This window comes from Mangifera indica, chromosome 15 (genome assembly GCF_011075055.1).
Source record: "Mangifera indica cultivar Alphonso chromosome 15, CATAS_Mindica_2.1, whole genome shotgun sequence".
NCBI classification, from domain to species: Eukaryota; Viridiplantae; Streptophyta; class Magnoliopsida; order Sapindales; family Anacardiaceae; genus Mangifera; species Mangifera indica.
In genome coordinates this window covers 3,938,806-3,952,884 of record NC_058151.1, presented here as the reverse complement: position 1 = coordinate 3,952,884, position 14,079 = coordinate 3,938,806, and the positions used below count along the sequence as shown (strand labels likewise).

At 29.9% G+C, this 14,079-nt stretch overlaps 2 protein-coding genes across 2 annotated transcripts; both read left to right on the top strand.

The window, feature by feature from the left end:
* The first annotated feature begins 1,527 nt into the window (after positions 1-1,527).
* On the top strand, positions 1,528-5,380 carry LOC123197590 (acid phosphatase 1-like). Its single transcript, XM_044611907.1, has 3 exons — positions 1,528-2,020; positions 2,254-2,463; positions 5,038-5,380. Exons 1-3 carry the CDS (start codon positions 1,602-1,604, stop codon positions 5,213-5,215), a joined length of 807 nt encoding a protein of 268 aa, XP_044467842.1. The 5' UTR covers positions 1,528-1,601; the 3' UTR covers positions 5,216-5,380.
* A 4,631-nt stretch (positions 5,381-10,011) lies between these two features.
* LOC123198291 (putative kinase-like protein TMKL1) lies at positions 10,012-12,883 on the top strand. Its single transcript, XM_044612979.1, has 2 exons — positions 10,012-10,748; positions 11,383-12,883. Exons 1-2 carry the CDS (start codon positions 10,259-10,261, stop codon positions 11,973-11,975), a joined length of 1,083 nt encoding a protein of 360 aa, XP_044468914.1. The 5' UTR covers positions 10,012-10,258; the 3' UTR covers positions 11,976-12,883.
* The last annotated feature ends 1,196 nt before the right edge of the window (positions 12,884-14,079 follow it).

Here is a 14,079-nt window from a genome sequence, read left to right as displayed (position 1 = left end):
CAAAATATATTCGATTTTAGTTTATTTTTAATATTCTAGAGAAAATGATGATTTTACCCTTATCACCGTTAGAGTTTTGTTAAATCTAACCGGCCATGAGTGAGTGTTTGGTATTTCCATAGTTAAAGGGTGAAAACTTGTCATTACAACATACCTTGGGTGGGAAATAGTCATTTGGCCACCTTAAAAATTCAAACCACAAAATCTCCCTCAAATTTTAATAATCCTAATAATAAATTGATCCAAATAATACTAGGGATGATGTACTAACCTTTTTTGCTATTTTCGGTAGTCAAAAAACTCAAAAAGTCGATGGAAAAGACAAAAAGTTGTTGCGCTTGTAGAAGACCCTTTTTCTTTGAATTTAAACAGTGATTCTAGGGGAAAAAAGTCGTAGGAATTATGTAAAATTTTTTGTTTATATATAGGGGTAATTTGGTTATTTTATAAAATAAAAACATTTTTACTTAATTTTTATAGTTTTGAATAATTTTTTTAACCCCCTTTATTTTAGGCATTTCATATAATATCCCTTAAAAAAATTAACTTTATATAAATAAACAAATAAAAGTTCATTTTTTGAGTAAGCCCCGTTAAGGTTCATAAGAACACGACATAACCCTAATTATACTCCAAATTTTGAGATTTTATTAGGCCAACTCAACATAAAAACCCGTTAAACTCATGGGTCCTATGGGCCCACCTCTAACACGCATGTCAGAAGGTTCGCTTTAGTTCGTGATTTTGTGCAATTGGGGCCATGCTGCACGTGGCAATTTCATTAAAATATTTTCCACATTCTTAGCATATTCTTTAAATTTGACTTATTTGGATTACTTTTATAAATTAGGTTTTGAATACTCACGTCTTTTAGCAAACTGTAAATATATTTAATTTTAAAAATGCATCATTGCATTACCGTTTTCAATAAAGTAAAATTATTTGTATTTATTTTAAATATATAAATATATATATTATTATATAATTAAATAATTTTAAATTAAAAATAATATCTAATTATATAATAATATATATAAATATATATATATATATAATTATATTTTTAAAATAGGTACCCAAAGTATTATTTTTTTCAATAAGGTTAATAGAAATTTAATTTGTTTTTAGAAAATAAAATTATTTTTAAATTGATTTCGGCCCAGTGATTTTTTAATATTTTAAAAAAATAAAATAGATTTAGAATTAATGTAAAAGGGGCTTTAATCCTCTCACTTTATGCACCAGTCAACGGCATTAAACAGAATCAAATGGGTCCCATTTGCCACGTCATTCACATGTCACCCGCCACCGCCACTCCTTAAATCTATTCCTGTGGTGGACCATCACATCTTTCCCTCCAAACAAAATCACCCATCAACATCAAACCCTAACGTTTTAGTTACCCATAACACCGTCCTTCTTCCTCCTCCACTTGCCTTCACTCTCACGTCAACTCTCTGCAAACCCATTGCTGTTTCAAAAGTCTTCTTTTCTTTTCTTTCTCCCGTGCCAACATAAAAAAATTGACTTTTTATCTTTTCTTCCATTTCTAATAATCCACATTTCATTTCATTTCTTTCAAACTTTTCCTGATCTCAATTATGGGATTTTTCTTTAGAGTTTTTATTTTGTTTGGATTGTGTTCTCTTGCTTTCTCAAATGAGGCATTGGGCTCTAACGAGTTCCCGAGACCTTTGATTGTTCAATACCCGGATAATATAATCGAGACCCGGTTGACGGAGCTCGATGAAGAGGTGAAATTACAGTGTACGAGTTGGAGATTTTCGGTTGAAGCCAACAATATTGGGCCGTGGAAGACGATTCCTCGTGAATGTTTGGAGTACGTGAAAGATTACTTGATGGGTCGAGGTTATAAAATGGATCTCGAGAGGGCTTCTAACGAGGCTAAAGTTTACGCTAATACTGTTCAATTGATCGGTGACGGCAAAGATGTGTGGATTTTTGACATTGATGATACTTTGTTGTCCAATCTTCCTTATTATCAAGAGCATGGTTATGGGTAAGTTCTTTCTTTTTCTTAATTAAAACATATATAATTTTCTGTTTGGTTGCTGGAAAGTATGGAAGGGAGATGGGAAATGGACTTATTTTGACACTTTGTATTGATTTAACATTATAATTTTATTCTTGTTCATACAAATTATGCTATCTGAGTTGATTGGATTGGTGACCTTTATTGAAATTAATTTTGATCCTTATTTTGTTTTTTTTACTTTTATTGGGAATGTATAGCTCCGAGATATTTGATCCAGTAGAGTTTGATAAATGGGTTGAGAAAGCCATGGCACCAGCTATAGAACCCAGTTTGAAACTCTATGAAGAGGTTCTAAAATCGGGCTTTAAGATTTTCTTGTTGACCGGGCGTTATGAAAATAAAAGGGCTGCAACAATTGATAATTTGATCAATGCTGGGTTTCAGAATTGGGACAAACTCATTTTGAGGTGCGTCTTGGTTTCTTTATGATTTACAACATAAATTTTGGGATAATTTAGTTTTGCATATCTGTATGTTTATAATAAAACATTTGCAACTTGTGCTCTAGTTATCTTGTGGATGCATCTCAGTTCTAATATGATTTTAGACTTGATCATGAGAATAAACACAATAGCATGGTCTAGCTGCTTTCCTAAGCTTCTGATACTTTGAGTTCTGTGTCCACAGAAGCTTTCTTGATATTGTTCTTGAACACTGATAAACAACTCCTCTAACAATTCAAGCTCACTTAATCTAACACAAACAACTGGACAAAAACAAACTGATTTATTGCTCTCAACATGCTAGTACACTTTTATTGCAAGAAAAAGGAAAAATATAGATTGAAGAAGAAAAGTTGTTTGGGGATAAGAAGTGTGAATGTTGCCCTTAGCCGAAGGCCCCCTTGGGTAATTCCTTGCTCTTCACCTCCTGTTCTCTCTCTTTTTATAGTCCTTTTTCTGTTTCAGTTTTCATTTTTCCCTTCATTATGCTTAATTCTTGCCTAATGGTTTTGCCTTAATTGAAGCCTATTTGTTTTGCTTGGATGGATGCCTTTATCTTGATGTCTTGTTTGATTTTTTTTTTTTTTCAGTTATTTTTATCCGAGATTATGATAGCCAATTCATTGCTTGAAAATTTGTCTTTGATTGTTAACTTGCTTGATTGATGGTCTAACAAATACATTATATTTTAGTATCTTGAGAATAATGGCACTTCCCTTATAAGTTGTAAATCATTCTTTCTAGTTCAGATTCTATTGTTTTGTGAAGAGGGCATATTTTGAATTTTAGTTAGGGAATTTACTACTTTTGATATAATCAAAAGGGAAGGCCTCGCGAAATGTGTTACCTGCTTGTGTGAATTGTGTTGGAAAGTGGTGAATATTATAACAGTCTTTGCATTGTCTGTTGTCTTAAAGTATGTGGGAGAAATGGTTTTTGTTGGATTAGGTTAATGCTGACTGTTGGTAAGTTCACCGTATCTTTCCCTTCTGTCAATGCTTCTTTGTGTGTCAATGAGAGTGATTCTTTGAAGGTAGTCTAGTTCACAATTTTGTTGTGTTTAGAGAAACAGAAGGATATTTGAGGATAAACATGAGTAGTCCTTTTCTTTGGGAAAATACTGGGTTATTTTTTAGTTTTCTAATCAACAGTAATCCAAATATTATATCTTTGAGATTAGAGGAGTGATGAGAGGGATGCCTTTCCTGGGTTTTTATGTGGTGTTTGCCAGCATGGCATCATCTTCAAAGAAGAGAGTATTGAAACCCATTTTATCGTTGTTATTTGATTTATTTATTTCTGGGTAGGAGATATCCATTCATTCACTATTATCAATTCTTTTCACTCTTTGTTAAGCTATTTAAATAGTCATTTGTGTATTCTACCACATATATATTGAATGTGTGCACTCAGTGTTAAGGATGACAGTTGTACCCTAAAGTCCAGGCCACCTCCCTACCCGTATAGGGAAGCGATTTCAGAAATAAGCGGGGATGGGGACAAAAAATTCCCCACAAGCAGTGACAGGGAGAGAAATCTCCTCGTCCCACTCTGTTCCTTGAAGATTCCTTTTGACCCTTCAATGCCACTTAGCATTAACCACTAGTTCAATGGTAAAAGTGAGGAAATGTAATTTTTTTTATTTATTATTTTAATTATGAGAGTTTTCGTCACTAACTATAATTGGAGTGTATTGGACATTTTGTCTCCACCCACATGCCTAATCACTGTATTCTTCTATAAATTGCCCCTCATTATTCTCAAAAACCTCTTCCTCCTTTGAGATTTAGGTCTTAAGCGCTTCTAGTTTTCCCTTGTCCTGTTTTTTCAAGGGCCAAGTTTGTGCCGCTCTAAAAGACAATTGTTTTGCTTGTTATCTTTGTGGCTTTGTTGGCTTCTGGTGTTATCCAAAACCCCAGAGAGTCGAACCCTGCCATTTTTACTACAATTTTTTTATTGTCTTGTTACCCTGCCAAAAAAGAGAGCTTTTTTTCCTTTTGTAAATCTTGATGTTGAATATCTTGCTTTTGATGTTTGAGATTCATGTCTCCAATTCTAAATGAAATCATCTGTTCAGGGTTTATGATCAATTCCTCTGTCAGATGTAGGATCCATCTTGTTCAATCTTTCTCAGTTGTGTTCCTCTATTGTTTCTATGTGCTTTCATAACTAACTTGTCTGTCAAGCAGGGATGGGTTGGGGCAGGGAAGAGGAAAGGTATTTCCTTGTGGGGTGGGGATAGGGATTTACTGTAATCCTCATAGCAGCATTCATCTTATTTTCTATTATTTGTTCTTAGTATCCTTATTAGGTAAATCAATTGTACTTTTCTACTCTGTATATGTCCTAAATCATAAATAGATGGAAAGAGAACTGACGAAACTTTATTTTTCATTTTAAAATAGGTCTAGATCAAAGCATGAGTTACTTTAATTATATGCATTCTTTTTGTATGCCACTATGTCATATATCAGAATCACAGTGCTGCTAATGTTTATGCAAAGTCTGAATGAATCTTGCCTCTTTATTGCTGTGCAGAGACGCTGAGGACCATGGAAAATTGGCAATAATTTACAAGTCAGAGAAGAGGAATGATATGGTTAAAAATGGATTTCGAATTCTTGGAAACTCTGGAGACCAATGGAGTGATATACTAGGTTCTTCAATGTCCACTCGTTCTTTTAAACTTCCGAATCCAATGTATTATATTCCCTGATGGCAGAGATTGTATTTCAATTGGTTATATTTATAATAAGTTCTGATAAAACATATAGACTATTGTTCTTGTCAACTGTAAAGAACTCACAAAGATTGTTGAACTGAATAACTAACAGTTCCATACACTCAAGTATACAATACATGATATTTGATTCTTTGAACATTTTTTTTTTTCTCTGGTATCACACATGAAAGATGCCTTGATTTCTTAGAGCAAGTAGTAGCATAAAGAATTTGACAATGTTTTCAAGTAAAATGATCCCTTAATTCTTGATGTGTTTAGTTGGTAAGTGAGAATTTGAGGTATATTTTGATGAGCAAAATATGGTAGGATCCCAATTTGCGGTAAATGACCCATCTTTTTTTTGTTTTAATTGCTTATTGTATTTGATGTAACACTCTTAGTTCTATAACTCAGTTCACTGTCAAAATATTATTCATTATAAACACACAGTTCATTATGACATCTTTGGAGATTGCTAGATTCAGTTCAGGCTTCACCTACTCATGCATCGATAGAAGTGTCTTCCTCGAATACTCAAACGGTAACTAGGACTTAAATACACCCAATTTACTCCTTACCTATCATGCACCAATCACAGAAATTATTGGGTATTAAAGATCTTGTAGTAGCAAACAAATGGTTGAAATTAGTGGGGTTTAAATTGGCTTGCCTAATCCAAGTAGAGAGTTGAACCTTCTGGACTAGGCAAAGGCTCAAACCATGTGGTTCCTAAAGTGGAGGTCACAACGTGAGGTTGGTTAAATACTTTTTGAACTCCTTAAATATTAAAACGTGTTTTTAGTTACAAAGCTTAAAAGAAAATTCATGATGGATTGTATGTCTAAAATAGATAATGTCTTGATAATAAATCATGCTATTGAACTAGAGATTATCAATTAATCAAAGGATATATAGGGAGTTTGAAAATATATGTTTTGATTTTGACTGGAATTTTAAAATGTAAATAGGCTTGTACAAATGAGTTGTATTAAGATGTAGGGTTGATAAACTGAATAGCTTTTAGGAATATAAATATATAGAATATTTGAAATGCTTATTGGAGAACAAGTGTGGTGTTTATTAAAACACCTTAATTCTTATACACGCTACTATATCAATAAAATTATATATATCAATTTTGAATATATAAATAGATACATATTTAATATATATTATCAAGTGATTGAGTGATTTTGAATTAAGGATAAAATAATACTTAATCATATAATGACACCTCATATCTGTATTTATTATAGTCAATTTTTTAAAATATTGTATAATAATTAATATTTTACTTGAAAGAAAAAAGTAATGTAATAAGAACCAATATATGTCGATGTAAGAGCAAGACAACTGACTTTAAAAGTATGTTTAGTTTGGATAATTTTTTATTACTAAAAGCGAAAGATTTTTGTAAAGATAGATTCGTTAGAATATTATTAAATATAAATTATTATTATATTTGATAAAATTTGATAAGAGAGATAATAAAAAAATATTAAAATATTATTTTATTTAAATGCTCTTAAACATAATCATTTTAAAGTATTCTTCTGTTACTTATTATATTAATTAAAAATTAGAGTATTTTTATCATAAAAATTTATAAAGATATAATTAAAACAAAATCAAAATTATTTTGATAATCTTTTAATACTTAAAATAAAAGTTCATATCATTATAGATAATAAAAAGGTATTAAAATATTTTATTATTGATAAATTAAATAAAATTATATTAATAATAAAAGATAAACTATTAATATAAAGCAGACGAAACAACTCTTGGGAAGGCATTATCAAATATATTAATTGCTCACTAGTGTCTCTTAACCTAAAAGCACATTCCATCAACATTGGAATTTTCTTGTCAAACTCTTATTTTATTATATTAAATTATATATATATAAATAAATATTATTAATTGATATAATTAAAGGTAATAATATATGATTAAATAATATAATTATTTATTTTTTTAATTTTAAAATTATTAAATCATATATTATCTTGCCGGATTACGCGGAGAGATCTAAGTGGATTGGATTACGCACGTTTTAATAAAGAATGATGAAATGTGATAACGTGGCCAACTAATGAAATTGAGAACCCGACATAATGTTTGCTCATCACCCTGTGCCCTCAATCATTTTAAATATATAAATAATTTTAATATATATATAATTATAACAGAATTATATGTATAAATAATAAATATTATTATATTATTAAATATTTTATTTATTTTATTTTAAAATTATTTAATTATATGATAATAATTTATTATTTATGTATAAATATATTTATTATTTATATATATAATTTTATTAAAATAATATAAGATTACGTAAATTAAAAAAACTCTTATAAAACACGTGGTCCAATGTCAGACGCCCTTGCGGCCTTTTTGTCTGGACACTTCGTAGGTATGCAAGTGACCTGGAAAAACACAAAATAGCATGGGTGAGGCCAATAATTCTTTGATAATGTGCTCTATGCGTCAAAAATTTTACTTTTTCTACCGTACATTAATTATAATTTTTAAAAAATAAATTAATAAAAATAATAAATTTTTTTAATTAATATATTATATATATTCAATTTCTACCATCATATTTTTTAAAAAAATTTTAATTAATAACACCGGTTTGTCTAGGAACTAAATTATATCATTTGTTTCAATTTGAAGATTTGGTTCGCCATGAAAATACTTGGCATTATTATCATAATTATAAGGACGTATCATATAATATAATATAATATAAATAAAAAATAATATGTATTTTAAAATATATTAAAATTTGAGATAATATAGTATATATATTATATTATATAATAAATATTGATAAAATTAATGATATAAATCGATACACTTGTTTTTACTCAATTGGGCATATAATTAGGAGATAGATACAAACTGACTAAGCTTGCACATCCTTTGGCTTGAGTTTGATTCAAATATAATATGATTCGATTTGAATTAATAATTCATATTTATGGCTCAGTTCGATTTGGATTTATGGTTCAAATTGATGATTTCAATTTGTGATACAGATTTATGACTCGAGTTCATACCTTATTGATGAAATGTTATTTTTCCCAAATAATAAGCAAAACTATTGATTCGAGCCAAATTTGCGCCCAACCAAACTGAAAATGTCCTAACTTGAGTTTCTTTTGGTTCTAAAAATGAACAAAATCTTTTAATTTGAATTTAACTCAAATTTATATTAAACAAATTCAAGTTAAACCAAATCGAATTAAGTTTATTTTGGAGAATTGAGCCGATTTACTTCGGATGTCGCTCAAAAATGGGTCACTCAACTAAATCTATTTTCTTTTGTAAAGAAAAAAATAATTTTCTTATAGTAATTAGGTATTTAATATATAGCTACATATTTCAATTTTTTTTTTTAACATTACTTATTTTGTATAATAAAGTTTAATTACAATTTTTAGTTTATATTCTTTCTTGACTATGTTAGTAACAATTTGATAAAATAATTTTAGTTTTTCATTTATGTTTTAAAAATATTAGTGACCTTAAATTAAATAAAAAATAAAATAAAAAAACTTTAAGTTAATTTTTAGATTTTTTTTAAATATATCATACGATATGATAAGTTATATAATATCAAAATTATATTTTTAATATAAAATATAATATATAACTCAAGTATTATAATTTTTAGAATTGCTCACCAAACATCGTGTTCAATATTTTATGAACATTGTTGATGTTTTTATTTTAAATTTGGTTTAAAAATTCTTTTAAATTAAACTGCATACACCCTTAAGTGAATTGTTGTTACATTCAAATCTTGGTCATTGGATCAATCAAATCCTATCCAAACTTTAAAACAATGCTATTCATACAGTTTTGTTTGTACACTGGGTGTTGAGTTGAGGTTATATATGATGTTGGATTGGGAAAAGAAATAATATATTTATTTTTAATAGATAGGTATATATATATATATATATATATATATATATATATATATATATATGTTTTTAATATATAATTTAAATATTTAAATAATATATCATATAATTAAATAATTTTATATAATATATTATTTATATATCTAAATTATATATTAAAAATATTTATTTTATTAATATTAAAATAAATAAATTTTTGTACATTTGGCTAAAATCACTAATTAATTAATAATTAAAAAAACTTTCTCTTATTAATAATATTAAAGTAAAAGTTTGGTACAGATAGGAATGATTATGGGATGGCAGTAGATTTGTGTCAACACAGCAACAATCAAATCAGTGTTGGGTAGAATATTAAAAATTTAATTTTTTTATTATATATTAAATATTATATAATAATATTTCTTAAATATATTATTATTTTAAAAAACATTATGAATATCGTCAAAAATTTTTAGATATATTTTATTATATTATATTTTAAAAAATATATTAATTTATATTAATAATATATATTATATTTAAAAATATATATTTTTATTTTATAATTATTTATTATATTATATTTATTTGATATAATTTAATATATATTATTTTTTATTAATATGTTGCCATATTGGTAATATATCATATTGTAAATGATATTGTACCCATGAATGCTGTCGCTTACAGAGTTGTACAAAACAATGGAGTCGAATTGCATACCAACAGCACATTGATCTGTCTTACTAGATTCTGTTAAAAGTACATTTGCTCTCTCCTTTCTTTTCCATCTAATTTCTACCTGCAAAAACATCATCCTCTCTCTCTCTCTTCTTCCTCGAACCGTTGTCCTAATTATTCATCCTTTTCTTTTTTTCAATTATAAGCGTTGCTGCGTTGGGCTGCAAAGTTCCTATCTATCTTCCTCTTGTTGTCTTGTCTTCCTTCCCCTGCTTCTCTTTCCACCTGAACTGTACCCTTTCCATTATACTCAGCTAAACACTCTATATTCCCATTAATTCTATCTCTTTTATGTCTTTTGCATTCTACCCAGATCTTGTTTCTTTCTTTTCTTTGTCAATACACCAGATACAATCACTACTCTTATGATATGAGAAACACCCGCATGTTGAAAGTAGTCCTTGGGCTGACTTCAGCCACTATTTTTCTCATTTTCATTGTCATAGTTTTCTTTTACCTCAAAAGAGCTAGAAAAGGAGAGCAAGATGACTTGGAAGTAAACAATAACCACAAAAATGGAGCGGAAGACATTGAAAGGGAGGATCTTGTAACTTTCCAGGGAGGTGAAGATCTTACAATCTGTGACATTCTCGATGCGCCTGGAGAAGTAATAGGTAAATCAAATTATGGAACTTTATACAAGGCCTTGCTGCAGAGGAGTGGCTTGGTGAGGTTGCTCAGATTTTTAAGACCTGTGTGTGCTGCAACAGATAAGGAGTTTGGTGATTCGATTGAGTTGCTAGGGTGCATTAGGCACTCCAACTTGGTGCCTCTTTTGGGATTTTATGCAGGGCCGAGAGGTGAGAAGCTTCTTGTTCATCCGTTTTATAAGCAAGGGAACCTGGCTGAGTTTATTAGAGGTGAGTTTCTTTGACTTGTGTTTGTTTTACTTTCAGAGAGAAGTTTCAGTCTCTTTTTTCCTGGGTTATATATCTGCTCTAGATTGATTTTGAGGACTGAATTTTACCCACTGAAAAGTTGTCGATTTTCTTATAAGATCAATGTTTAAATTCAATCAAGGTGACAAAGCTTGATCTTGACCCATTTGAAAGCAAAATACTTTCTGATATTTTTTAATAATAACTTTAGAACATTACATGGAGTTCTTTTAGATTCCTCTTTTGAGTTCTTTAGCATCTTAGCATTATTCTTCTGGGATATGCCACTGGAATTTTCATTTGATTCAGTTAATATTTTGGTGTGTCTTGTAATCTTCAATTGAACAGCAGTATCGTGTTCATTTTGGCATCTTTTAACTTGTACTAAATATAAAAGTTAAACTAGTTGTAAACTCTTACCAGTTTAATTTGTCTTTTAACTTAAATTGCTAATTGTGATAGTAGCTTCCTTTATTTATTTTATTCTTGTGTCCTTTCCTTCTTATTCCTTACTAGGGGATTAATACTTGATTTAGATTTGTTTTGTCTGAATAAACTTTTGATTTCTTTGTCTGAATAGTTTACATTATGAATGGAAAATGTTTCCAATGAGCAGGTGGAAATGGTGAGTCTCACAAATGGACCATCATTTATGGGATCTCCTTTGGTATAGCTAGAGGATTGGATTATCTCCACACAGGATTGCTTAAGCCCATAATTCATGGAAACCTTAAGTCGAGGAATATATTACTGGATCGGAATTACCAGCCATACATCTCTGATTTTGCATTACATCTTCTATTAAATCCTACTTCTGGGCAAGAAATGCTCGAAGTTTCGGCTTCTCAGGGGTATAAAGCTCCTGAACTTATCAAAATGAAGGATGCAAGTGAAGAGACTGATATATACAGTTTTGGGGTAATTTTGCTTGAACTGCTTTCAGGAAAGGAACCAATCAATGAGAATCCAACTGCTGATGAGGACTTTTATCTGCCAAATTTCATGCGAAATGCACTCCTTGATCATAGAATCCTCGATTTGTATCATCCAGATGTGCTCATAAGCAAAAACGATAGTCATGAAAACCCAGTCACCGAAGAATGCATTCTCAAATTCTTTCAGCTTGCCATGTCTTGTTGTTCTCCTTCTCCTTCTCTTAGACCAAACACTAAACAAGTCTTACAGAAGCTTGAAGAAATTGGAAGATAGGAACTTTTGGCATTGTGCTGAAATTGAAATTGATATTGGTGATAGGCCATTGTAAGGTTGATTTATCTATATTAAAATTTTCTAACATCAACATCTTTGATTGTGTGACAATAGTGATGACAATGACATATGTAAGGAGCACATGAAAATTGTATTTTTATTAAAGCAAAAAGTTGAAATTTTTTGGCTATGGAACAAAGACTCTGGACATTGTTGGAGAAAGTTTATTGCTGGGTGGCAAAGGTTGCGTATGTTTTAGCCATATATCCAAAAAGCCTAGCGGATTGGTGGTTGGATTTGTTCATTTTCAATATCAATATATCGGCGGCACAACATGGCGGATCAATTCTGGTCCCAACTTGAGCATGTGGAGGCACATAAGTTTGTGAGAAGAGCCAAATTTTCAATAGGAAAATTGTATGTTTCTTCTTGGACCTCAGCAGCAGGACCTCTAAAGTGTTTGGATATTTGCATGAAGAATAAAGTAGAACATGTTACCTCTTCAAAGACTCGAATGGCCCTAAAATTTGCGGGGACTTTGGAGTGAAGCTGATGTTTTTATTCCTTCCAACAACAGGTCAGTGTCCAAACTCTAATGCCATGCCCATAGTTGGCTTAAATTTGCGGTTTTCATGGTTGATGATTGGTTAATTCTTTGACCCACTTCCTGAAATACCATAGTGTTAATGCCATTGCAATATTTTGCCTGAAGGATCATCGATTTTCAGATTTGTTCTGATTAATTATGAACTTGTTAATTGTATAATCAGACAAATAAATATGCTTATCATATATCAGATATTCTCTGCAGAACATTCTTATGTTGAACCCTTCAAATGTTTAGCTGTGAAGGGGATTACTTAATTCTTAAACTTTTAAATAATAAGTTAAGATGGTACTTATCCAAACACATTGGCCCATTGCTGATGCAAGTTTCCTTTTAATTCTGTAATATCTTCTGCCACTAAATCAAGGCACTATTTCTTTGTCATCACTACAAGAAGATTTGAAGTATTTTTATGTAGATCTTTGCCACCATTTACTTCAACCAAGCTGCCCCAAATTTTCTACTTTGGTGGCTTTTCTCAGGAAAAAAAGTACTGTTTTCTCTGAAAATAGTTGTTAATGCTTTTCTGGGAAAGTGCTACAAAAGCATATCCTGAAATGAACATATTTCCTGCTGTAGAAGAATTTTTGAACAATCCCATTTCGGTTAAATTATCTGTATTTTAATTATGTTTTTCAGACTCATGAAACATACCTTTCAATTAATAAGTCAACCGGAACTGAAACGTATTAAGTGTTGACAATTTCATTCGAAGCTTTATTTGACAGTGCAACCCAACAAACCGATTAAGACTCTAAATAATAACCTTTAACATAGAGGCCAGAGGACTTATTCCCACCCAAAGCGTATTGTTTTATGAAATTTTTACCTTCAACTTTAAAAAACCCTTTTATTTACTTATAGATGATTAAATGTGATAATTTTAATGGTAAAATTATCAGTTTACTTGTAATATTAAAAATAAACTAAAGTTTTATCTTCTTTTCCTCTTATAAACCTTAAAAACTAACGATTTTTTTTTTTTAAACTAAGTTTACACCAGAGAATGTAAACCAAATCCTTGGGGGGAAAATATTGTTTTTTTAAATTCGGTCTAAGAGAAAAATTATTAATTTATAGGATTTAGAGAAAAAAAATGATAAAATTTTAAAATTAACCGATTTAATTAAATTAAATTTTTCATGGGTGGATAAAATAATTTTTTTAAATTAAGGTGAAAATTTGAAAAGCAATAATCATTGTGGGAATAAATCCCTTGCCTAAAATTGAAGACAGAATCCCCTGTACTGAGTTGGCAATCTGAAAATCAATCTACTTTGTAGTATAACGGCAAACACGTTCCCCATATAATCTCTTGTAATATTCATTATTCAAGACTTCAATGATATAGCCATTAAAATAGTTGATGTCTCAGCAGCTATTGTTGACATTTAGCTCAGAACAATCATAGTTGTGATGTGGTACATGAGCACTATCACAAAGGTCAACAGAAATAAATAGCGTCACTGGACTGGCTGGGTATATTCTCAAATCTAG

Excerpts from the sequence above, each read along its gene's own strand:
- LOC123198291 (XM_044612979.1), top strand. The coding sequence starts at position 10,259 with ATGAGAAACACCCGCATGTTGAAAGTAGTCCTTGGGCTGACTTCAGCC. Across the intron at positions 10,749-11,382 it reads CCTGGCTGAGTTTATTAGAG|GTGGAAATGGTGAGTCTCAC; the intron begins GTGAGTTTCTTT and ends TCCAATGAGCAG.
- LOC123197590 (XM_044611907.1), top strand. The coding sequence starts at position 1,602 with ATGGGATTTTTCTTTAGAGTTTTTATTTTGTTTGGATTGTGTTCTCTT. Across the intron at positions 2,021-2,253 it reads TATCAAGAGCATGGTTATGG|CTCCGAGATATTTGATCCAG; the intron begins GTAAGTTCTTTC and ends GGGAATGTATAG. Across the intron at positions 2,464-5,037 it reads TGGGACAAACTCATTTTGAG|AGACGCTGAGGACCATGGAA; the intron begins GTGCGTCTTGGT and ends ATTGCTGTGCAG.